The 27,289-nt window shown below is 34.0% G+C and overlaps 1 protein-coding gene across 1 annotated transcript; it reads left to right on the forward strand.

Moving 5' to 3' along the window:
* The first annotated feature begins 801 nt into the window (after positions 1-801).
* Positions 802-27,289, forward strand: LOC145291240 (ribonucleases P/MRP protein subunit POP1-like). Its single transcript, XM_080136850.1, has 8 exons — positions 802-911; positions 10,837-10,931; positions 11,928-12,112; positions 13,431-13,667; positions 16,966-17,053; positions 17,935-18,717; positions 22,956-23,096; positions 25,769-27,289. The coding sequence occupies exons 2-8, from the start codon at positions 10,844-10,846 to the stop codon at positions 26,797-26,799; spliced, it is 2,553 nt and encodes an 850-aa protein (XP_079992976.1). The 5' UTR covers positions 802-911; positions 10,837-10,843; the 3' UTR covers positions 26,800-27,289.

Consider the following 27,289-nt stretch of genomic DNA (forward strand, 5'->3'; position numbering starts at 1 on the left):
TATATAAAACTTTGGTGAGTAAAGTAATTAAATTTTAATAGACATTTCAAAATAAGAGGGGGGGATTTAAAAAAATTGTTTGTCTAAAATATTATATTGGGTTTATTGGAAAGAGCATAAAATTTTACATTGACCCTGAAAATATCGTAAAAATTGGACGAATAGAAATATTTTTTATAAATTTTTAAAGTTTAAAAATTGAAAAAAATTTAACTCGTAAAATTCAATTGATTTCATACGTAAAAAAATGGCTGCATGAACGCACGCCGGTACTTTGTAAACACTTTTTTTTTTTTTTTTTTTAATAAAAAATAATATTTCTATTATTTTTTAAACAACTTTAATAGTTTATTTTGGAAGTATATTCGGAATATACTTCCAAAATAAACTATTAAAGTTGTTTAAAAAATGGACTCCATAAAGAAAAATAAACAACCCACTTTAAAAAGAGAAATTACGAGTTTTATTTTATATTTATTCGCAGTTTTGTGTGAGAGGTGTCACAAATTCCCCCAAAATTCTGATACACCTAGTTGTTTACATGTAATCGCCTAAAAAAGCAGAATCTCGTTTTTATTTTTGGTTACAATACGTTGGATAATAGTAAAAAAACAACAAAACAATTGTATGAATAAATAGATTAAATTAACAAAAGTTGTAATATTTATCGACAGCTAGCTACACACTTGAGTTATTGGATTTTATATTTATTAATTTTATTGAATTGATTTTAATATATTATTTTTTATTTTAGTGTGTAAGTTTCATCTTGACCATTTCAGAATTTTTAGTGAAATAATAGTCTAGCAGGTTAATTTCTGCTGACAAGCATAATCTAACCACGTGCCAGCCATGTGGAGAATATAAACTAAATTATTTGCGAAGCCCTTCTGTTGCTAATATCACATTCTGTAAGTATTTTTCAAATACTCGAGTATTTCCATCAATGATATTGTAAAAGAGCACAGGCAATTTTTAAAGATATATCCTAATTCAGTCTCAAAAGCTAAGGAGAATAGAAACTTAACCTTTGATTTGGTTTCTGCAGCTTCGTAACTCGTTTCCCGGGTTTGTATTACTGTTCTAAAAAGTTGTCAAAAAACAAATATATAACAAATAGATGTTATCAAAGGCAAGATAAGCTACTTTTCTACCTAACTGGATAATTTTCTAGTGTTTTTATTTGATGTAACATGTTTCTTCAGCTCGAAACATACCGTGTTTACCGATGTATTAGAAAATTAAAAATGGCATCCGACTCTCTCCTTGACACGGTAAGTTTGGGAAAAGGAGTTAAAAATGAAAAAAATGGTACTCATGCAGAGTGATCCGTTATTTAAAAAGCCATTCTTAACATGGGGAGGGGAGAGTGTTTTGTACCTATTCTGTACTTTAACCTTACAATTGAATAATAAAAAAAAACGGCACTTGTACAGTTTAGTCAAGACATTAAAAAAATGAAAATATCGAAAAAAGTTTAAAATGTACATATCTGTTATGGAATGAAGTTCTCCGAAAAAAATTTCTCTTAATTTCATCAAGTAGTTTTTATTTTACAGCGAAAAAACAATTTATGATACCGAGTCAAAGGTTCGATTTTTAGGAAGAAAAGCTAGTTATTAAAGATGGGGAGGGAGTGTCGTTTCTAAAATTCAAACAAAAATTTAAAACAAATCCCAGATGTCTGCCTTGAACCCGCTCTCATAAAAACGTGTTTTTCCGCTGTACAAAAACAAAAAAACAAAAAACTACTCGATCAAATTAAGTGAAATTTTTTTCCGGAGATCTTCATGTAAAAACGGATACGTACAATATAACTTCTTTTTTTTTTTTCTTTTTTTTTTTTCGATGTTTTCATTTTTTTTAATGTCTTGATTAAACTGTACAAGTACCTTTTATTTATCATTAGTCCTCACATTTCATGAGTGGTGTTAGTGTTTCTGACAAAGGAATAGATTGGAATCTATCCATCTATTACATTTAAAAAAATTAAAAAAATTTTTTTTTTATTACATTTTCACCCCAAACAAGGCACATTGCCACTTTGGTGTAAGGGGCTACTATCAGGGCCAACAACTACTGGGGTACTATGTAGGGATTTGGGCAGCGCAGCAAGATGTCGGTTCACGTTACACAGGAACTTCTGCACGTCAGTACATTTGGGGAAGCAGGGACCTGGAATGGAATTCCAAAGTCTAGCGGTTCTGGGGAAGAAACTACTGGAGTTTTTCTTTTTATTACATTTTCACCCCAAACAAGGCACATTGCCACTTTGGTGTAGGGGGCTACTATCAGGGGCAGCAACTACTGGGGCACTATGTTGACATTTGGGCAGCAAGATGTCTGTTCACATTACACTTGAACTTCTGCATGTCAGTACAGTTAGGGAAGCAGGGACCTGGAATGGAATTCCAGAGTCTAGCGGTTCTGGGGAAGAAACTACTGGAGTAGAAAGATCTTTTACATCTAGGGATCTCTACTGTGTAGGGGTGGGATTTAGCTGCCTGTCGGGTTTGTCGAGGGTGTTTACGTCGTGGAGGCACAAGTGTCTGCAGTTCGTCAGAGCATTCACCATTAAAATACTTGTAGAACAGGTAGAGGGATGCAACGTTTCGTCGATGGGACAGAGGCTGAAGCTTAGATGACAGTTCAGGGCCTATCAGATTGGCGACTCTTTTTTTAACCTTGTCTAGGAGCGAGAGACTAGCAGCAGATGCACCAGCTCAAATGTGACAACAATACTCCATACATGGGCGAATGGTGGCCTTATAAAGGTACAGGATACTTTCTAGCACGGTAGAGAGAACCTACCTTTTTCGCAGCGGCCCTGGCAATGTTTTCAATATAATTGTTCCAACTCATGTTTCCTGTGAACGTTAGGCCAAGGAGTTTGAAAGATGTACTCTCAGATAAAGAGTCGTTGGCCATTGCTATAGGTGGTAGAGAAGGTTTCTTGTAATTATTGAATGAAACTAGTTTAGTCTTGGCGACGTTGAATGTGACCATCCCTTTTTGTCCCCATTCTATTACAGATTGGAGGTCATCCTCTAGTGTTTCTATCATTTCTTTAGATATGTGTTCATTTGTTTTCCTGTCGTGCCTGCTATAGAGTGTGGTGTCATCAGCATATATACCCATCTCAGAGGCAATTTTGTCGGGGAGGTCATTTATGAATATCAGGAACAATAGAGGTCCAAGGATAGACCCTTGGGGCACTCCCACATTTATATCATATTGTTTAGATGTACGAGCGTCGAGGACAACCTGGATTTTTCTCTTCTCTAAGAAGGATTTAATTATGTTAAATGTTGGTTGCTAGTTTTTTGTTATAATTTAATTACATTTTACCATACTTTTTTAGTTCCTTACATAAAGTGACTACATGCCTCGTCTATAGTGATATCTATAAAAAAATTGATAGAAATAATTTTATATTTGCTACAAATCTAAATGTTTATTTCATCTTTATGAGACTTTTTGGTACTCATGCAGGGAGTGATCCGTGCTGAAATAATAAGATTATTATTTAAAAAGCCATTCTTAACATGGGGTGTTTTGTACCTATTCTGTACTTTAACCTTACAATTGAATAAAAAAACATATCATAAAACTTCAATTAAACGTGGAAATACGATTGAAAAAATAGCGTGGATCACTCTCTGCATTAGCATCAACTTTTTCATAACGTCATGAAAAATGTAAATTTTTACTTAGTTTCCATCTTAACATTTCCTTTAAAATGACGACTTTTATAAATTTTCGGGTATATTGAAATTACATTGCTAAAAACCCGGAAAACTACTTATTTTCGGAAAATTTGGTGCTAATGTAGAGAGTGATCCATGCTATTCTTTAAATCATATTTCCAAGTTTAATTAAAGTTTTATGATATGTTTTAATTAGTTAAAGTATAGAATAGGTACAAAACACCCTCCTATCCCCATGTTAAGAATGGCTTTTTAAATAATAAAGTTATTATTTAAACTTTACAATAAATGCCTTAGCGAATTATGCTTTCCTGACTGCTGGAAACCCGCTTCTGTGGTACCAGTCTTCAAGAATTCTGGTGAAAGAACTGACCCACTAAATTATCGCCCCATTAGCCTCCTCCCACTTTTCGCCAAAATATTTGAGTACTTAGTTAATCAAGCCCTAGTCCAACATCTAAAAGCTGCTAAACTCCTGACCGATAAACAATATAGATTCAGGCAAGCCTGTTCAACAGTAGATATCTTAACTGTAGTCTCTGAACGTATATACCGTTCACTGGACAAAACAGGGGAGGGTAGAGCGGTAGCCCTTAATATATCTAAGGCTTTTGATAGGGTATGGCACAATAGTCCTCTAAGGAAAATTAGATCGTATGGTATCACTGGAAGAATACACAATATAATTGAATCCTTCTTAAGTAAGAAAAAAATCCAAATTGTCCTCGACGGTCGTACATCCAAACAATATGACAGAAATGCGGGAGTACCTCAGGGGTCTATCCTTGGATCTTTATTGTTCTTGATATTCATAAATGACCTCTCTGATAAAATTGTTTCAGAGATGGGTATATTTGTCGATGACACCACCCTCTATAACAGGCATGAGGGGAAAACAAATGAACACATATCTAAGGAAATGGCAGAATCACTAGAGGATGACCTCCAATCTGTAGTGGAATGGGGACAAAAATGGATGGTCACATTCGATGCTGCTAAGACTAAGCTTGTTTCCTTCAATAACTACAAGAAACCTTTTCTACCTCCAATAGAAATGGCTAAGAATACACTGCCTGAAAGTACTTCCTTTAAACTCCTCGGCCTAACGTTTACAGGGAACATCATTGGAATATATACATTGGGGACATTGCCAAGGTTGCTGCAAAGAAGGTAGGCTCTCTCTACCGTGCCAGAAAATTACTTACGCCTGAAATTATCCTGTACCTCTATAAGGCCACCATTCGGCCATGTATGGAGTATTGCTATCATATTTGGGCTGGTGCATCTGCTGCTTGTCTCTCACTTCTGGACAAGGTTCAAAAGAGAGTCGCCGACCTGATCGGTCATCTAAGCTTCAGCCTCTGTCCCATCGACAAAATGTTGCATCCCTCTGCCTGTTCTACAAATACTTTAATGGTGGCTGCTCTGATGAACTGCAAGCACTTGTACCTCCCCGATGTGAATACCCCCGACGGACCCGACAAGCAACTAAGTCCCACCCCTTTACAGTAGAGATCCCTAAGTGTAAGAAAGCCTTTTACTCCAATAGTTTCTTCCCCAGAACTGCAAGTCTTTGAAACTTCCTTCCTGGATACTGCTTTCCCAACTGTACTGATATGCAGAAGTTCAAGTGTAATGTGAACAAACATCTTTCTACTCATTTCCCTTCGTAATGCCCCCACAAATTGTCCCCGATAGTAGCCCCCTACTTCAAAGTGGCACTTGCCTTGTTTAGGGTGAAGATTGAATTAAAAGAAAAAAAAATTTCAGCACAGATCAATTTCTGCATGAGTATCAAAAATTTAAACAATATTCGTTTTCAGCATACCCGAAAACTTGTGAAATTTATTTAAAGGAAAGTGTTAAGGTGTAAACTAGGTAAAAATTTACCTTTATTATTATTAAGTGGATTACTTTATTGAATTAATACTTGAATAGTTATAAACTCTTAATGTCGGTGCATTTTGATTGTTTTACTATATTTTTTCGCATAAAATACTATTCATTACAAGGCAATGTTTATATTCTTCTAATCTACGGCAACACATAAAGCTATCTGTTAGACGTTGAGATGTATGAAATCTTGAAAATAAGTTTCACTGTGTTTCACAAATGAAATGTTTTCTGCTGCTGCAGTTTACAAAACAAACAACATAACACCCGTAGTCATAAGTAGAATTAATTGAAAACGTAAGTCACTTATTTGTTGTTAGCGAAATGTGCCGATATTCTGAGAGTTTAAGTTCAATAGTTCGTTTTAAAAATAAAAAGGGTACTACTTCTACAGAATTTGAATCGGATTGCTTTGTTTTTAACTCTAACCCTAAAGTAACCATAACCTAAGATTATGGGGGGGTGCTTGTCCAGTATTTCTTGACCTGGTTGACAGTTTGTTCATCATTGTCGTCATCATCACAATGGGGTGACTGGTTTGACCAGCCCTCATCACTATCTCTGATTTGTAAATCGTCATCAGAGATAGTAGCATGTTCTTTCTTTCCCTTTCTCTTTACTTTCTGCTTTCTTGCTGAGGAAGTTTCATCTTCATCGCTGTTGACAACCTGGGCTGACCGTTTTAGCTGCCAATCTTCATCACTTTCAGTGTCACAATTGAACTCTAGCTCAGACTCGTCATCAGCAGATATTTCCACTCTTGATTTCTTCCCGTTTCCTTTTCCCTTTCTCTCCCTCTTTTTAGCTGGCCCGATTTTTGCTCTTTTAGGCTGTCTTTCTTCCTCTCCTTGTGCCATCCTTTGAATAAATTCAGCAGATGTCAGACTCTCCCCATATATCCTGGCAACTGTTTTTGCTAGCGTAATCCTTCAGGACTCCACAGAATGACTGTTGGGAAATCCCCCACCCCCTCCTAGGCATAGATGATAAACCCCACCTGTTGACTATAATAGGCCTGAAATAGAAAGTTTGAGTGTTTCAAAGAGAAGAAAAAAGGGTAACAAATTAGTATATGTCGGATTAAGAAAGCAACATCTTGACTCTATGATCTCATATAAAAAGTGCGAAAGGTATACTTACTTGATGGATGAGGTAGGATGATGTTTTCAAGCTTAAAGCAGTCAAACTTCCCACCAACATGCCTTCTGGAAAGGAAATGCTATTCAAGGGAAGCAACTCTATTAAATGGACAACAAGTTAGGGATGAAACAGCACTCCTGACAAGTTATTTCCCATTATATCTAAAGGGGGTGGAATTCCCTCGGTTCACCCTACTACTAAAACGAAAATACCATATTCTAAAAATCATGTAGATTGATAAAGTTTTATTTTTTATAAATAAAATAATTTTTAAGCGATTAATGGGAATGCGTAGGCATTACATTAAATATTTTCCTAAGTTTGAATTATGTTGAGTTATCTCCCTTGTTTTATATTTTTTTTTAGTGTTTTCAAAATGACGTCACGAGACACTCGATCCTCGGTTAACTGAAACCATACTGTCTGGAACGGCCACGATGTCTCATCCACTTGCACCTACAAATAGGTCTTCTGCAAATCTAATATGAACACATTAGAACCTTTCTGGGGCCATTCTCTCAATTTGCTGGCACACACATCAGCATCAGCAGTGTAAGCCTCAATGTGCTTGCTGAGTTCATGATAGTTCAGCACCAGTCTTACTTTCGACATTATGCTGGACTACCCCCATTAAGGATATCAGACCTTTGGAAGGTCCAAGCTTGTCGTCAGGGTAGGGGATCAACCATTCATCTCGGATCCACATCTCCAGCTCTTGCTTGTATTCATTATGAGCCTCGTCAGGTATGGGGTGCTCTGTGACGCCATTCTTAAGTTCAGTTGGCGCCCTTCCCTTACTTCACTTCCATGATGCAATCCAGGCAATGGTTGTAGTCCACCTTGAAATCAAGCCGATTGATGTGGACCATGGCACATACTGGGGTTTCCAAAAAGCGCACGCTCCCATCTAGTTCAATGACAATTCCCCCCAGTGCCTTGATGGCATACTATCCTAGCAATAAGTCAAACCCCAACAGATCCCCTTGCGTCACCAACACATTGATTTCTGCAGCCACATCGGAGTCCGTATGGATCTTCACGGTTTCAGTTCCACAGCATGCTTGCGTCTTGCTGCCTTTTGTGGTGACTTTGATGTTCTTCTTATTCCAGGTTTGATACAGTTTGGCACTCACTATGGTATGTGGATAACCTGAGTTAAGGAGAGCTGAGCAGGGCACTTTGTTTACGCATACAGTCATTGTTGATTGCACCTCACTTACATCTTTTCGCGTTTCCTGCACAGTTTTGGGCTAGGTGTTCAATATCACTGCATTGGAAGCAGTGCACACATTCCCTACCCCTGTCAGTGCAACTTTTTGCAAAATAACCCTGCCAACTGCAGCAGAAACATCTCCCATTGGTCGTAGGGCTCAGACTAGTAGTCTTCGTTGTACTATTCTAGGCTGTCTCTGCTGCCATCACAACTGATTCCTCTAGGTCCTCCTCATCTCTGATGATGGCTCAAGTGCATTCCAGCGGCATTGCTGAAAATGCTGGTGGAGGCTCTCAGCAGTTGCTTTACATGGGTTGGAAGGCTGGCCACAAACTCATATGCATATATCCATTCCAATACTCCACTATCAAACTGGATTACATGTTTTTCAGCTCTGCTAAAAAACCTCCATAGTTTCTCCTTGCATGAGTCTCCTTGAAGCGAATTTCTCATAAATCGTAATCAGATCCATGGCAAATGCCTTGTACAGTGCATTTTTAATTGCCGACAAATCCGTGTTCTCTGTATCACTAATATGTTAATATACACTCAAGGCGCTCCAGCCAATCTCAAGGGAATCACTTTTTATTTCACAGAGGTTGCACGTCAACTTCACCCTTTCAACCTAGTCAACAACAGACGTGGACCCGTCAAATTCGGGTATCAGCTTCACATCAAACTTTGATTCAGTCATTGTCTTCTTACAGTAAATAAAGTGAAGAAAAATAAAGTGACTGAAAAAACTTCACAGGGAAAGAAAATGGTGCTGTTAAGTAACAGTCAGCCAGAAACGACTAAAAAATGACCAAAAATAGCTTGTTGAAATAACTCCAGTTCCGACTTTTTCCTTTCCAAAAAAAAAAAAAATTTGTTCCTGCAACAACTACCACCTTCCTGGTAGTGGTTTAACAAAAATGCCTGTTGATTTCATTTCCTTCCTATCCCCCTCTTCCACTTCTCACGCCATTTTTATCCCCCTCCCCTCTCCATCGCATCACCTGTAAGCATGTGACACAGGTTTGGTATAAAAGCTCAGTCAATCTTCATGGTGTCTCTTTTTAGATCCCACCTGAAGGTAAGTTTATTATTGTTGTTGTTTTTACATACAACCACACAAGCCACAAACATGTGGCCACTTGCTTCTTTGATGACTATTACAGCACATGTTAAATGTGCAGGTATTTTCTCAAACATAAAAACACTTGTGTGTGGGGGGGGCTATAGATTTTAGTTTTACTTGAAGATTAATATAAAAAATATTATTGTATTACTACTACTAGCAGTGAAAGCTTTTATTTTAAACAAAATCAAATAAAATAAAAGATAATTTAAGAAATCGCTTTTGGCATTGGAAAATAAGCACAAATTTTTCCGATACCGATTACAATATCCCGAAAGGTTCTGATTTTTCTGATTCCCGTTACTGATTAATTGTCCTGACACTAGAATGTAGTTATTTGCATATATCAAATTCTGGAGCTGACTGATTAAAAAGACCCATTAAAGGTTGGTTGAAATCTGACAAAGATTATCGTCCACGATAACACTGAAATACATTCAACAAGGTTTCATATCCTGACACAACAACAATGTTGAGAAAGAAGACAGATGTACGAAAATATTGATAGCTTAGAATGTGAATTTGCCAGTTTGTGTCTCCATTAAGTAAGGGTATGATATTAGCAACAATGAACATTTCGTATGGGACTGTAGAGTTGAATGTAATAATCAAAGAGGAAAGTATGTGTTGTGCTATCATACAACTTACCTTCGGATGGGATCTGAGAGAAAGAGAAATTAAAGATGGCAGCCATGGATTTATTAGGTGTAGTCTTGTGGAATCTCACGAGATCTCATCTTCCACTGCACATGTATGCAAATGGAATGGGGTCAGTTTTCTGATAAAATGTCTGTTGGCAGAGGCAGTGGGGAGAGACGTGCTGGAAGTTGAGAGAGAAAGCTTGTCAGTGACGAATTCTAGCTGGATTTTTGCGTATTGTATTTGGTTTATTTTGTTTTGCTGTTTACCAGACCAGCCCATTTAATGTCAGGAACACTGATTCAAAGACTACGTTTGAAGATAGTAGTGTTATTTAATTATTCACTATTGCAAGCATGGAATATTAGACATCAGTTTCTACTGTTATGCTCTAAGAGAAATGCACCGTTAAGAATAAGAAGTGTGTGCATTAATATGCACCGTTTACAAGTAAAAAGTGCATATAAGTAATGTATGGACAAATAAGATGGATTCAGTTTGAACACAAATTTAACATTAAAAAAATAATGTGAGAAATGGACGTTGATTGAGTAGTGAGATCTGAAAATTGAATTAAAATCTTGAAACGAAAATTTGCAGAAACGAAAATTTGCAGGTCTGTTATGTAAACAAACTAGCAGATCACCCGGCATTACCCGATTGCAAAATATGCTTAAATATGATATTTTAATTTATGCAGATTTCATAGTTATAATTATTATAGAGCCAATTCTCTATTGATTATTACATTGTACCCCTATATAGTAGTAATTTCAAAAGTTTTTAAAAAATCTGACTTCTGTGCCATCAGCTAGAATTGAAACCAAAATGTTTAGCTCTGACCCAAATCCATACGCATACAAAATCTTTAAAAATTAACTTTGTTAAAGATATAAATGTATATTTGCATATGCCAAGTTCCACTTTTTTTTTTACTCCTTAGCAGCTATTTTTACTGGCTAAATTTGTTCCACAGACCCAAATTCTCTATATGTCAAGTTTCAAGTCTGTAGACCAAAAATTGACAGAGGAGTTTGGTAGAGACCGTTCCTCATACAAACAGACAGACTAGGTTATTTTTATATATGTTGATAAATAAGAAATTTTCTTTTTTTTACACTCAGGGATACCATGGAAAACCCAGCCATGGACAAAAGGCAGAAACGAAAGCATCAAGAAACTGATCTTGAGGAAAATGATGAAGCCACAATTCCCAAAAGTTAGTATTTTTGGATACCTCATTCTTGTACATATTTATGAGTTTTTTTTTTTTATCACATTCCACTCACATTAAAACTGTTAATATATTGTTTTTACTATGTATTTTGTACTTATAAATTACAACATTTAGTAAAATGTTCAAACAAATCAAATATATTTGTTATAATTAATGTTTGATTATTATTTTCTTTTCTTTGATATATTTGTGGCGGGGTGTATGATGCATCCCACCTAAAGTTTTGTTTTTTTTATTACTTGTTCAGTTTTTAGGATGAGTCAGTTTGCTATATAAATATAAGTAAACTGATCCTATTACTTAATTTTTCTATTGGTGTTTAAATGAAAAAAAAAATCATATTGAACAGAGGATTCAGTTTACAGTTAATCTATATTCATCATAAAAAATTGAACTTTAAGTTTTTACAAACTTTTTTTAATAATCTAATGGTTTCATGATATTATTAGAAATTTAAGAAAACCAAAAATTATATGTAGCAAGCTTTCAAACATATAAGATCTTTTTCAAGCTCCTCCCATCCCCTCTCCTGGTTTTTTTTTTCTTAATTATTTTTCCATCATAGATATACAAATCTATCAAGGATGGAAGTCTCTCATATTGTTGATTCTGAATGATCTGATGGTTTGATTGTTTTTCTTCTGACATATGTGACATGGTTAATGAAATATTTTGTGCACTTTTGAAATATTGTTTAAAAATTGAAATATTGTTTAAGATTTGAGATATTAGAAATTTAAACTCAAAACCAATATTTTTTTCTTTAAAATAAATTATTTACGTTAAATATCTAATAATATCTCAAATTTTAAACGATATCTCAAAAGTTCCAATATTATTTCATTAATGATTTCATGTTTAAGCAATAAAATAATCTGAAGATTTTATTTTTCTAAAAGAAAAAAATGAAATAACATTGCACATTCATTAATGTATTTTATCATCAGTCTTAAGATTTTTATCTTTTTATTTTTTTAGATATAATGGTTGTCAAGTTTGCTGAATCACGTGCACAAGAAATCATTGCGTTGAATGAGCATGTACAAACGAAAACGGTGAACAAAATGGTTCTTGAGACTCTTCCTAAGCACATGCATCGGCGAGCAATGAGCCATGATCTTAGACGATGGCCAAGGCGCCTGAGGGAGATGGTAAAAAAACAGGTTAGTTTTTTTAGCCATTTTAGTTGCAGAAATTTTAATGAAAGTTCCATCCTTCATTTTTTTTTCTTACTGGGGAAAATAGCTTTGAGAATGTTGTTAAACCTTATGTTGTGTCTCTTTTTATTTAAGGTGGGGGATTTCTTCTTCATGAAGAGTTATTCTTTTGATGATGATAGCTGTCCAGTAACTATTTGTCTTTGGCTGGACCGACTGATCGTTGCCTGCCTGAACAAAATACCCCCAGTTGTTAATTTCAGTTAACATAGACAATTATGATATCAACATCTTTATTTATCACCAAAACATAAAATTCTGTGTTCTCTTTGTTTCAAAATGTACTCAAATTCTCAAAGCTCAATTGTGTAATTATAAAATTTGGTGCAAATTCATACCCCCCCCCCCAAAAAAAAAAACAAAACAAAAATAAAAATCTTTATGATGTACGTATGGAAAGAAAATATCATCCACTAAAAATTATGTAAATTGATCAAGTAGTTTTATTAAAAAAAAATAAAATAAAATTTTATAACTTAATGATTATCTCTCAACATAATTTAGCAGGAAAAAGGAGATAATTGTAAGTAATTAAAATTTGTACAAAATTTTAGAAAGCTATTTTTTAGATGAGGAGAACACTGGAAAAGCTCAAACTTTCTTAAAAATGATCTTTATAAAAAAAACTATTTGATCAATTTACATGATTTTTGGTGTATATTTACTTTTTGCCACAGGTATGGACATCATAAAAATTTTTGATACTTGTACAGTTTAATCAAGTCATTAAAAAAATGAAACTATAGGAAAAAGTTATATTGTACATACCCATTATGGAATGAAGTTCTCAAAAAAAAAAAAAAAATTCACTTAATTTGATTATTTTTTTACAGCGGAAAAACAATTTTTTATGATAGCTGAAGGTAGGCATGTTTGAATTAGGCCACGGGGGGGGGGCACCACGGGGAGATAACTCGGTCTAACCCCCCCATGTTAAATAATGGCTTTTCTTCCTTCCACATGGTCTAAAAATCAAAACATGACTCCTTTTGTTTGGTGTCATAAGTTGTTTTTCTGCTGTAAAAAAAAAAAAACACTTGATCAAATTAAGTGAAATCTTTTTTCAAAGAACTTCATTCCATAATGGGTACATACAATATAACTTTTTTCCAATAGTTTCATTTTTAATGTATTGATTAAACTGTACAAGTACCAAATTTTTATTTAATTTTTTTTTTGAGATGGGGATATGGGCAAGCAATTTAAATTTCTCTACAAGTTTTTTTTTCTCTTCTAATAAATTATCTCCCTTTGTTTTTTATAGTACGATAATCGACCCGATAAACGCAAACCTCCATCCAGGAAACATCGTCGACGGCCACGTAATTTGTTAGCTGAATACAATCGTCGCAAAAAGAAGAATATCTGGCTGGAAACACACATCTGGCATGCCAAACGTTTCCATATGGTTAAGAAGTGGGGCTACCATTTGGCGACCACTCCAAATACTAAATGCAGTCGTGCTACTTACAAAGCAATTGTGAATTATTGTTTCATGCAAGTAAGAAATTGTAAAAATTTTTTTAATCTATTATACAAAAGGTGTGTGCGTTCAGCTAAACATCAAAAACTACACAAGACACACTTACACAGAGTTGATATATTCTGTTTCGGCATTGCCTAGAACAGAATCTGGACTTGTTCTGAAACAATTAGTCTGGGGGTTAGTCGACATTTACAGCGATTTTTTTTTTTTTTTTTTTTTTTTTTTTTTACAGAGAGTAGTTAAAAAAAAAAAAAAAGAAATGTTATGTACAATTTTAACTCTACTTTGTTGTCCATACTCCTGCACTTTTTTGCATAATTGATTGTAAAGTTCAAAATTGTGTTGTGGGATTAATTTTTTGATGTAATTGTATGTTTGTATGTTTACCGAGAAGCAACTTTCTGTTTTGACAATCATCGGCACTAAATAGTATAACTGATCTTCAACAAAAATGTAGGTTAATGTATAAGAATATCTGAAAAGTGATTATTTTCATGAAAATATTATTACATTTTCACCCCAAACAAGGCACATTGCCACTTTGATGTAGGAGGCTACTATCAGGGACATAAGCTACAGGGGTACTATGTGGGGAGTTGGGCAGCAAGATTACGTTACACTTATAACTTGTCACATTACACTTGAACTTCTGCGTGTCAGTACAGTTGGGGAAGCAGGAACCTAGAAGGGAATTCCAAAGTCTAGCTGTTCTGGGGAAGAAACTACTGGAGTAGAAGGCTCTCTTACATCTAGGGATCTCAACTGTGAAGGGGTGGGATTTTGCTGCTTGTCTGGTTTGTTGGGGGTATTTACTTCAGGGGGTTCAAGTGCTTGAAGTTCTTCGGAGCATTCACCATTAAAGTACTTGTAAAACAGGCAGAGGGATGCTACATTTCGTTGATGGGACAGAGGCTGAAGCTTAGATGACAGTTCAGGATCTATTAGGTTGGTGACTCTCTTTTGAACCTTGGCGAATGGTGGCCTTATAGAGGTACAAAATACTTTCGGGCATTAGTAGTTTTCTCGCACGGTAGAGAGAACCTACCTTTTTTGCAGCAGTCCCGGCAATGCTCTCGATGTAATTGTTCCAATTGATGTTTCCTGTGAACGTTAAGCCAAGGAGTTTAAAAGATGTACTTTCAGATAAGGAGTCTTTGGCCATTGCTATTGGTGGTAGAGAAGGTTTCTTGTAGTTATTGAAGGGAACCACTTTAGTCTTGGCAGCATTGAATGTGACCATCCATTTTTGTCCCCATTTCACTACAGATTGGAGGTCATCCTCTAGTGTTTCTGCCATTTCTTTAGATATGTGTTCATTTGTTTTCCTGTCATGTCTGTTATAGAGCGTGGTGTCATCAGCATATATACCCATCTCACATACAATTTTGTTCAGGGAGGTAATTTATGAATATTAGGAATAACAAGGATAGATCCCTGACGCCTCTCGCATTTATATCATATTGTTTAGATGTACGACCATCGAGGACTACCTGAATTTTTCTCTTATCTAAGAAGGATTTAATTATGTTAAGTATTCTTCCAGTGATACCGTATGATTTAATTTTCCTGAGAAGACCTTCATGCCATACCCTGTCAAAAGCCTTAGATATATCTAGAGCTACCGCTCTACCCTCCCTTGCTTTGTCAAGTGAATGGTATGTACGCTCAGAGATTACAGTTAGGATGTCTGCTGTGGAACAGGCTTGCCTAAATCCATATTGTTGGTTGGTCAGAAGTTTAGCATCTGTATGGTGTTGGACTAGAGCTTGATTAAAATATGTTTATTTATAGATTTTTTTTTATAAATATAATATTAAAATGAATTAAATATGTTTATTTTAAAAATAATTAATATTGAAATTAATAATTTAAACAAATATAATAAATTAAAATAAATAAACAGAAATATGAATTTTTCACATGTAATAAATAAAATAAACGTAATCAAAAGAAAATATCCAGTTGTCCAAATATAATTGAACCACATAATGTAGATGATAAGCGATGCTATTGCCAAAAAAAAAAAAGAAAAGAAGTATTCAGATTCTGCTATACAATTTAGCGTGGATTATTTTCAAAACAGGAAATTGAGTGTCTCAGTCAATATCTGATTACGCTAATTTTTATTATAGAAAGAGAATTTCTAGCATAGTTTAAGATTTAACAGTTAGAAAGCAGTGAATTAATTTTTATTATATAGTTTAAATAACTTTTTATTTTTCTAATAAAAGAGGACACTTGCGAAAATTCATAGGAACTATTGAGTTTGATTTGCCATTTATTGTTATTGTGATAAGTTGCTATTTATCTGCTTTCCAACAAAGGCTCTATGTGACTCGAAGAATTATCATTACTGTATGCTTCATGATTATTCATGATCAGCAGTAAAATTAGATCATTATTAAAATCATATGTAACCAAACTAAAGGTTGCGTCCATGTCATCGATTTCAATTTATATTAACAAAATTACCAAAGAATTTGTCGATAATTATAAATACTTTTCAATTGACACACATTTTCCGTTTAGAAAATAATAAGTAAACATTTTATATTTTAAAGGGAAATAACTTTGCTATTAAGCTATCTCCTTTGAGCATAACAGTATTTTGGAAATCAGAGTTGTTTGCCCATACATAGGCCAACTGAAAAGGCAAAAGCACATTTTAATGGATGTTGAGCGATAGACAAATACAAACTCATTTAAAAATTCTTTTTTAGTTATATTTATGTAATAAATAATTATTATTATTGGTCTACATGGAATCGTTTTCATCTAGTTTATTTCTTCATATTTGGGTCTTATAAGATCATTGTTTATTCATAAGATCACTTTTTTTTTTTTTTTTACATGGAGGTCACTGCTTATCAAGACCCAGAAGCCACTCAGGGATAGGGATTTATTTCATTATTAATTTCTTTCTTTCCAAAGAACCATCTTACTGAGTCCCATACTGAAATGAGATCAATTATTTCCATTATTGGTTATAAATTGTCTAAGTAGTATTCAACCCTTTCACTATCATTGGAATCGTAGCCAAGCAGACATTTTAAAACATTTTTCAAACTGCATTTGGGTTTAAATTCAAAGTCTATTTTTCTAAGTGGTAATTCATCAAATTTTGACGTGGGAAATCTAACAGCCATTTGGTGCTTGTTAAAAGTTTCATAAATATTAGCAATGATGAAACACAGTTAGTTAAAAAAAATTTTTAATTGTATTACAATGTTTTGTGTACACACTTTAGAAGGAACAATTTGTTTTAATGCAATTTATAAAAATCAAATATAGAATATTTAATTTGTATTTTCAGGACATTTCGTTTATGTGCTGCATTGAAATTTCTGGACCAATGTCTCATATACAAAAAGGCTTTTTGCATTTAACCAATCCAGCAACTGGTAAGTTTTGAATAGCAATATAATAATATTGAAAAAAAAATTTGAAGTTAATTTTTTTTGTTTTGATTTTTTTTTCATTTAAACTAAATATAGCTCACATTACTTACATGTATGTATAGAACAAAGCTCCTTTGCCTTTAACAAATATAAAAAAAACTTTTTCAATCACCAAGTGACATAGCTGATACCTTACCGAGAGTTAAACATTCAAGCTCCTCGGCCTAACATTCACAGATAACATGAATTGGAACAAATACATAGAAGATACTGCCAAGTTTGCTGCAAAAAATCTGCCCCCACCCCCTCTACCGTGCTAAAAAACATCTACCTGTGAGTATACTATATCTTTATAAAGCCAACATTTGTCCATGCATAAAATATTATTACATCTAGGCTAAAGCACTAGTCTAATGACTGATGCTTCAGCCCAAATGTAATAATAGAACCTTTAAATCTTGTCTAAGAGAGAGAGAGAGAGACACACATTTCACTTAAGTTACTTTTATGGATATGGCTCCAAATTTAGAGTTGCCCCTTATATCTCAGTGGCAATGCGCTTTGTTTGGTGTGAATTAAAACACAATTTTTCAAAATTCATAATGGTTGGTTAATTAGTTTCACAGTGAATCTTTGTATAGAAATATATACATGCATGTAACTTCATAGAAATAATGATCTGCAGTCTTTTTTGTTTGTATTTTATCTAGAAATTTAATGCTTAACTTTTAAATTCATATTACATGCAGAAAATCTACTCACATTAATAATTGTATTTTGTTGAATTTTTAAAAATGATTTTTACATTTTGCTGTAATTAGAATGTCATTTTAAAATTGACTTCAACTATTATTTAATTATTCTTCCATTAAAACTATTTTCAGGTCCTGGGATTTTTGCCAAATCCTGTTTGAATGGTAACCGAGAAGGAAGCACCATTCTTTACATGTATGATAAATTTCCAAATGATGCCATTGGGCCAGTAACATTCTTCTGGAAACCGTTGTCATCCGCTCACCTGCCTCCAAATAGTTCAGATTCTGATACTCTTTGTGACCGGTATCTTTGGCTTTGGTGTCATCCGTCCTGCTATTCACAATTATGGAATCAATTAACCAAAATTTTTTATGATGATATTCCCTGCCATCCAACCATAAATGATCAGAGCAACTCTTATCAAACTAAAACACCAACAACTGCTGTTGAAAAGGACAATACAGAAGAAGAATTTAATATGAACACTGTCAACCATTCCTCCAATTTCCAAACTAATAAACATTCTACCATTCAAAATGAGACTGAAAGTAGAGTTTCTTTAAAATCACTCAAGGATGACCTGATACGTTTTCGTCTAACAGGACCATTGTCTCTGAAAATCTTGACCAATGCTGTGCAAATAGCATCTGTAAAGTGGGAAAATTCCAAGAATGATTCAAAGAGTGGATCTGAAAAATCTGAGAGTTCAGCTGATGTTCCTTGGTGGGGACAATTCTATCTGTCTGAGGAATGTCAGTCCAAACACTTAGCCTCACAAATTCTGTGGAAGAATTTATCTTTGGTTAGAAATCCTACTGAATTGCCTTCAAATGTTATTCTGGGCATGACCGTAACTGACCCTCGTAAAAATCTGCCAAAAAAGAAAACCAATGCCAAACCGAATCTTGTGGGTAAGTTTAAAATCGACCTTACTTTTTAATTTAATTTTTCTCCATAAGAACAAGTAAGAGCTAAATATTGCTGTTGTCTTTTTATTTAATAATTCCGCTTCATCTGAATACATTTGCGTAGCAAAAAAATATATTTGTATAAATAAAACTAACTTTATAAAAAGGAAATATATTATTTCTAAATTTATAACTCTCCCAAAAATTAAACATTACATTGGTTTCATCTCCCCACGTATATTATAAAACCACACACACTCTTTTATGTTATATTTCTCTCTGACTATTTGTCCGTTCCAATTTTTCTTGGAAACTACTGAGCCAATCTGGTTGAAATTTTGTATGGACCTTTGTTATGATAAAGTGCAGTGAAATAAATATTATGGTGTCCATTCAATACACAGTTAGGGATTGATAGAGATTAGTATTAAATGCAAAAATGAGCACAAATTTAGTTCTCTTCAATTATCAATTTGGTATAAAGCACTCATTCTAAGTCAAGCAGCTATAACATTTTTCATGTTTTTAATGGGCTAAAATGTCTCATATAAATATATGTGCTAGCTGTACTTTGTTGTCATTGAGTCTTTTTAATTAAGTTTTGATTTATTTCTTTTATGAATTTTGTTTTATTTACTTTGGTATGATTTCCACAGGAAAAAAAAAAGCCTCCTCCCTTCTAAAAAGTAACAACACCCGCTTAATTATATAATTGACTTTCAAATGTCTATAATTGACTTTCAAATTTTCCCAATCAAACTGATTATAAAAAGTATTTCAGTTAAGAAATCAAATCTACCAGAATGCCTTTCTTTTTTTCATAGAAAAGCCATCCATTCTTATGTGAAAATGATTCAAAACAATTGAATTGATTACTTTGTGATATTTCTGCATAAGAAAGCTTTAAAACTGTCAAATGGAAACGCTTAAAATATTAAAAGAATTAAATGTAAATGCTGAAAAACTAAAAAATATGGTTAAAATTTAAAGAAGAAAAAATAATGAATAGTGTAAAAAACGTAAGTGTAAAAAAAGAAATTTATAATCAGTCAGTAAATATGTGTTTAAGATTTGAAATTGTTAACATCCATCTGCCTCAGGGGACAATGAAGTTTTGCATGTCAAATTAGTCTGACAAATTGCAGCATATGTCTGCTGTGACTGCAGAGGATTTGCAATATATTATTGTTTTATGTATCTGTTTTCCGTATTTACTTTGGCTATGGTCAATACATAAGTAGAACTAAATAGTTTTGAAAATATATATGGCAATTAAGCTACGTAGAAAATTCTGTGTAACTTAATTACTATATATATTTTCAAAACTTATATATATATATAGAGAGAGAGAATAAATGACAAAAAGTTATATTCCAAAATTCATGATGTTGACCATCTTATAATTTATTCCTTTAATTCAGTTGACTTATACAATTCTTGACAGTATCTGTTTCATAGCGCAAAATCAATCGCTTAATTATTATATCAATCAGTGAATCTATCATGCCCTTAACTATGATATAATAATTAAGGGATTGATTTTGTACTACGAAACAGATACTGTCAAGAATTGTATAAGTCAACTGAATTAAAGGAATAAATTATAAGATGATCAACATCATGAATTTTGGAATATAACTTTTTGTCATTTATTCTCTATATTGCTCTATAATTACATTGAGCTTCTTATATAAGGATTAATATATAACAAGAAAATATATTTCTACAGAAATATATATAATTTCATTTTACTTCAATAAGAACAAAAAAATAAATGGACCCCTTCCTGGAGCTAATACTTAATATTTATATGAGATACATAGATATCTGACTGTTCAATTAAATCTTTCCTTTACTGCTTTGAGTTTATGAAATGAAGAACATTAAATTTTGTTTCCCTAATTGATTAATTAACTATGCTATAGTATATCTTTCTTGTGGTTTCTTGTTCTTGATGGATTCCAATCTAGTCCTTTCTCTGGTGAAGTACCAAGCTTAGTTTTGTTATTTGAGGTAACATCATTTGAAGAAGATGCACCATGCCGAAAGAATCTTATTTAGGTTTTGAATACTATGTTAGTATTGAATATTTAGTCATAGTTTACTTATAAGGGGAAATTGTCCCGATGCCAGGCTGTTCTTACACTGAAGAATAGTATTCAGTAAATATTCAAATTCTCTGCATATATCTATATACATCATATCTATATATTTATGTGTGTATTTTGAATGATTATAAATCTACCACTAGTCTCTCCCTTGTAAACAGGGTTCCAAAAAGAGTCTTAAATCTAATAGGTTCCAAACTCCTCCTGTCTCATCGCCTCAATGTTGAATCCATATCTCTGTTTTATAAGTACTTTGATGAATTCATAGTACTTGTGTCCCCCTTGACGTATATATTCCTGACCAATCTGACAAGTGGTAAAATTTCATCCCTTCACTGTTGAGGTTTAGATTCCAGAAGGCCTTTTATTCTAATAGTTTCTTCCCTCGGACTGCTAAATGCCGGCTAAATGTGAACAAATATCTCGCTGCTCAACTCCATACAATCCCCTGTAAAACATGATCCCGAATAGTAGCCCCTTATATTCATGTAGCAGTGCATCCTGTTTGAACTGAAAAAGTAAAAAAAAAAAAAAAAAAAAAATGATAATGAATAACTATTCTTTATAAGTATTAGTTATGCAGTTAAAATAATCAACATACCTGTTTCAGTTAATCAACCAAAAATTTGTTTTTAATTAAAAATAATATGAATAAATGATTGTGGTGGATATTATAGAATGGAGCAGAGAATTAACATGGCAACTTCGATGCAGCAAAAATGTCCTTTTAAATTAGCAAATAAAATTTAATACAACTGTCTCATTTGCATATTTTCATTTAGAATGTTTTTCATTTTGCAAATATTTTATCTCATTCAGTTCTCATACAAAAATTGAATTGAACCCTTTTTTTCAATCCAGTAGACTGTTCTTGTTCTATTAGCCATGATCTGGGAGAAATATAAAGAAATTTATATTATATTTAGTATCACCTTCAACATCCAGAGAATTATCACTTAGAAATGATTATACTTAGCACTTTTATCCATCGCACCATAGATTAATCTCACATTTTTTCACCAATTTTGAAGAAAAAAGTAACCGAACAACCAATTTTCACTGATTTTGACTTCTAAAGAAATAAATTTTTTTGACTTCACAGTGCCCCTCCCCCGTTTTTCTTTTTGAAGAAACTCTTCTCAGTGTACACTTTTTTTTTCATGGCATAATTAAAATTGACCATTCCTAGATTCTGGTTGGTCACTTGGTACCTGCTTGCAAAAAGATTGTCGTTCTGATGAAGACCGCAGATCTTGAAGGGTCCAAGTCCGTTGTTAAATGTCAAAATGGCAATCGTCCGGTATTAGCCATCAGTTTTACCACTGGGGGGAGCAAAGTCATCTTCAAGCACAAAAAATAAATAACAACTTGATGGTTGTTTATTTTTTTGCATAAAATAATTATTCTGAGTAGAAGTTTCATTTTTATAGAAAAAAAAAACCCTTCTAGATGCATTTTTTTACTTACAGTATTTTTGGACTGGCTTGATTATTAAGTTCTGAGTGATTTTAGTTTGAGGATTTTAATTCTATGTCCCGGGTCTGTTTGTTAACAACAGTGGGTTAGCAGAGTGGAGTCCTCAAAACTTGTTATGCTGCACTTCATATTGAGAATCAGACAGGAATTAACAATTATCAAATTATTACATCATAAGTTTTAGGTAATATTTTCATTTTTCAATCTGCAGGGATTTGCCTTTCTGACTTTAGAATGATCAATGGATTTTCTTTCTCTTTCTGTTACTTCGACTGTGGCAGAGATCTGCTTTTCTCTCTTTTTACTGGGTGAGGTCCTCCACTGTCACATGAACAATGCACTTTTCTGAAAGAGAATTAGTTCAATTGTTCTCAAAGTTTGAGATATCTCTCTCGGCAGTCAGTCATCACTGTACATTCGCCTTAAATGACCTGTGCCGGTTATGAAGGTCAAATTGTTCATTTGTCACCAGAATTTCCTATTCACACTTGTTTCACTATTTCTTTATTAAAATTCTGAGTTTTCTTTTCTCAGGAAAAAAAAAAAAATCAAAATCCGATAATATTGTCACATCAGGATGTGAAGTTAAATTTAATTTTTGTACAAATTTTGATGTTTGTCATTTCTGGTTTAATGTGAATTTTCTTTTTGCTTTAGACAACATGGGACCCAGTTTGAATTTAACAGGCGATCATCCAATGTCACCTTTATGGGAAGAAGATATCCGTAAAGAAGTTAAAAAGACAAAATTATCAGAGCATGAATTCAACAAAATCCGATCAGAAAGCCTTGTACCTGGTAAAAGAAAATCCTTGTTACTTCACTTTTGTTTAACTGAACATGTTTTACTCGAATAGTTAGCACTGGCATTGTTAGAATTTCAGCAATAGGAAACTCCTACCACATCACAAGTATTTTACTCACAATCAAATTCTATGTATATAATTTACTAAGAAGTCATCATTTATCAAAGCTAAAAGCCATTTGATAAGTGTTTATGGATAGATTGCCAGTTTTTTTTTGTTTTTTTTTTACACAGTGATCACCACTTATCAAGGCCCGGAAGCCACTCAGGGATAAGGGTTATTGCAAGTACATTACGTTAGTGTGGAGATTTGATGAAGTGTTTAATTAAGGGGGCGGTTCATTAGGAATTTGTTAACATTGGACTTGAAGACATCCAAGTTGTAGTCCGGTGGGAAGCAGGCAGACGGAACAGAGTTCCACAGGCGTGCAGTTCTAAGAAAGAAGCTTTGTTCATGGAATCCGCGTTTTGATTTAGGCACAGATATAGAGTGGGGGACATTTTTCACAGTGGATTCAGCTAGACGGGTGTTTTTCGTGAAAGATTGGCGAGGGGGACCAGAGATTGGAGTTCAGACGAGCACCTGCCATGGAAATAACGATAAAACAAGGATAGGCTCGCAACGTCTCTTCTGTGGGAGAGAGGTTGCAGGGTAGAGAAAAGGGCATCCCCCACTAAGCCACAAAGTCTATTTTGTACTCTGTCAAGGCAGGATAGGCTGTTTTTAGCAGCTCCTTCCCAGATATGGCAACAGTATTCCATCCTTGGACGTACTTGGCTTTTATATAGATAGAGAATTGCAACAGTAGTGAGATATCTTCTGGAGCGGTAGAAGGATCCCACCATCTTTCCAGCGACCTTGGCAACAGACTTGATGTACGTGTTCTATTTCAGATCAGGAGTAAAGGTCAAACCCAGAAGCTTGTCAAAACACGGGGCCTCACCCAGACGAGAGCCATCCATCATAATTGATGCCAGCTGGGGATCAGAGCGTTGATGATGTAAGGATAGGAGTTTGGTTTTGGATGCATTAAAGGTAACCAGCCACATCTTCCCCCACTGAACCACGCGCTCGAGATCAGAGGAGAGAGAATCAGAGAGAACTTTGTCATTTACAGCCTTTGATGTGTTACCGTAGATGGTCGTGTCATCAGCATAGATGTCAACGAATGATTTAAGTATGTGTTTAGGGAGGTCATTGATGTAGATCAGGAAGAGAGTTGGGCCCAGGATTGACCCCTGAGGGACTCCAGCATTTATATTGCAGGCCTCCGATTTTTGTCCATCTACCACTACTCTTATGAGCCTATCGGAGAGAAATGATTTAATGATTGAGAAAACATTTCCAGTTATACCGTAGCTGGAAATCTTGTGAAGTAGACCCTTATGCCATACCTTGTCGAAGGCCTTTGATATGTCGAGCAATTGCCCTAGAAAGGAAGCCTTTGTCAAGAGATTCACTAATCCTGTGGGATATAACCTTCAGCACATCTGCGGTAGATCTTGCAGAGCGGAAACCATATTGTGTGTCACTAAGAAGGTTATTCCTGCTGAGGTGGTTGACTATTTCTGTATTTAATATGGATTCCAGCAACTTACTCAGTTGAATAATGATGAATATTATGGGAGTATTGAAAATAATGAATAAATAAAATTTAATGACTTATGAAACCAGTTCATTAACATTAGATTTGAAGATGAAGATGACCTGTTTAACACCATTTGCAGTACAAGCAATGTTGGTGCAATTAGAGAGTTTGTCAAAAACATGAGTTGATCTCTGTTATTCGATGGTTAAGGCCATGAAGGTAATTGAGTAGCAGTGAAGCATTAACATAATCTGTTTCTTATCTTAACGAGAAAAATTCACTCTTGGGATTTTCCAAGTCAAACACAAAAAGCATCATATTGCAAAATTCTGTCTGCTTCCTCTTGTAACTATTGGTAAGTACCTCAGTGAGATGGGTTGGTATGGTTTTAAATGTAGACATGTTATCACTAGTGATGGGATGATTCCAGTACTTTTCCTGATTCTGATACAATTACCGATTCCGTTTCTGTATAAATCTCTAAATATCTAACTAAAGACTTGGTATTTTTTTCCCGATTTCCGTAAAAACATGTGTCAAATGTGCACATATTTTCTTAAATGTAAAAATAGACTTGTAAAGAGTGATCAATAGATTTTAGTTTTATCAGTAGTTTAAAATCAATAAATTATTTTATAATTACTACCAGTAGTGGAAGATTTTATTTTAAACAAAATCAAATAAAAAAGACAATTAAGAGAATTGCTTTTGACATCAGAAAATAGGCACAAATTTTTCCGATACCAATTCTGATACCCACAAAAGTTCTGTTTTTTCTAATTCCCAAAATTAATCATCCCAACACTAGTTATCACCTGCCAAATAGTGGATTGAGGGATATCAAGCTTTGGTTTTAGACTTCCCCTGAAATGCAGTGCAGATTCCACGTTCTTCCTAAACTTGTGATATCCTGAACCTTTCAAACTGTTTAAACCATTGTTCAATATTTAAATAAAATAAATAAATGCAGTATTATTGCAGTTATAACAATAGGCAAGTAATAGTTCAACAAATTGGTAATGCAATAATAATTTTATAATATTTTGTTCATATTCATATTCTTTTATTATCCTCAGGTTGTCCCATAAATCTTGGAAAGGCAGCTTCAAGAATTCCCATCATTCTGATCCAAAGACCGGGGTGTCGAGCACCTGTTTTGTCAAAATGTGGAGAACGTACAGGATTGAGCAGTGAAGTCCGCACAGGGTTTGGCAGTGGAGTTGACATTATTCTTCCAACAGGTTGGGGAATGGTGTTCTGGGTTGCTTTTGTTTATCAGGGTGCCCGTGTTGGGGGTCTTCTTGAAGATCAGAACATCTTGCAAAGCTCTGGTTGCCTTAGATTCCCTGAGGATTTTCCTGATACAGAGGCTGGTTCCAAAGAAATGTTTTCCGTTCGTAATGAGCATGTCCAAAGTTATTTAAAAAGACCTCCCGCAAAGAGACCAAATTTTCTAAAATTAAGAGTGCCTTGCCCATATTTCAATGACTATCTCCAACTCGTGCAACTTTTAAACTCTGATCAAGACTTATCGACATTTAATGTTTTGAGGGATCGCAAAAAATTGAGGGCTATCAGCCAATTTTTTGCATTACAACAGAAACCGTCTCAAGAGAAAGAGATACCTCGTTCTTTTGGAGATTTATTTTCAGATAATTCTGCCATCTTTAAATCTTCATTGGTGCCAGTGACCATTAAGATGCTTTCAAAAGGTTGTCCCGAACCCTTTTCCATGATCTGTGTCCCTCATAAGCAGGACTTAATAAGGCTGCAATCAAAAATTCGTAGCGACCCATTAGAACCGTTACTCAAAAATTATACTGTGACAAAATCTGAAAAGGGTGCATTTCTCAGACAAACTGAATTTTGTCAAGTGAAACTCCAAGAAGGAAATGGCAGTTTGCTCCCCCTTGATTCACCATCTCGTAAGATCATTGGGTTTGTAAATATCGGCAAATATACATACGGAACTGCTTGTGGTTTGGGAATGGGCTTCTCTTCTTTGGCTGGTCTTCAACTTTTATCAGCAGAAACCCAATTAACTGTTTTGATTCGTTCGATAAAATCCCAACAATATCGATTTGCCAAAATATCTTTTATACTTTAAAGAATTGCTTCGGTTCTTGTCTGAAAATCTCTTTACATTAAAAAAACAAAAATAATAAAGAAAAATCAATATGATATGTGTGACAAAACAAAAATATATTTAAAAAAATCACAAAAATTGATCAAGTAGTTTTATTTTTAATTAAGAAAATAAAATTGTATGAGTATCTGAGGAGTGACTACTTTCCTCGCCATTTTGAAAAAAATCTCAAAATACAAGGAAGATAACTCAACAATATTTAAAAACGTGTGAGATTCAGGATGTAATTCCTATGAATTCCCATTAATCACTTAAAAGAATTTTGTTTCATCATGGTTATGTACATCATAAAGATTTTTCTTTATTTTTGTTTTTTAATATCTGAACAAGAACTGTTGTTTTTATCTTGTTAATTATTCTCATCTTTCTTATATGTGTGGATGTGTTTAAGTGAGAGATATGATTGCCTGTGTACATATTATGTTCTCAAATAAAATGCTATATAATTAAA

Source organism: Euprymna scolopes, chromosome 2 (assembly GCF_053919585.1).
Source record: "Euprymna scolopes isolate OS-2025 chromosome 2, ASM5391958v1, whole genome shotgun sequence".
Lineage (NCBI taxonomy): Eukaryota > Metazoa > Mollusca > Cephalopoda > Sepiida > Sepiolidae > Euprymna > Euprymna scolopes.

Coding starts and splice junctions, on each gene's coding strand:
- LOC145291240 (XM_080136850.1), top strand. CDS start 10,844: ATGGAAAACCCAGCCATGGACAAAAGGCAGAAACGAAAGCATCAAGAA. Junction 10,932..11,927: donor TGAAGCCACAATTCCCAAAA/GTTAGTATTTTT, acceptor TTATTTTTTTAG/ATATAATGGTTGTCAAGTTT. Junction 12,113..13,430: donor GGGAGATGGTAAAAAAACAG/GTTAGTTTTTTT, acceptor TGTTTTTTATAG/TACGATAATCGACCCGATAA.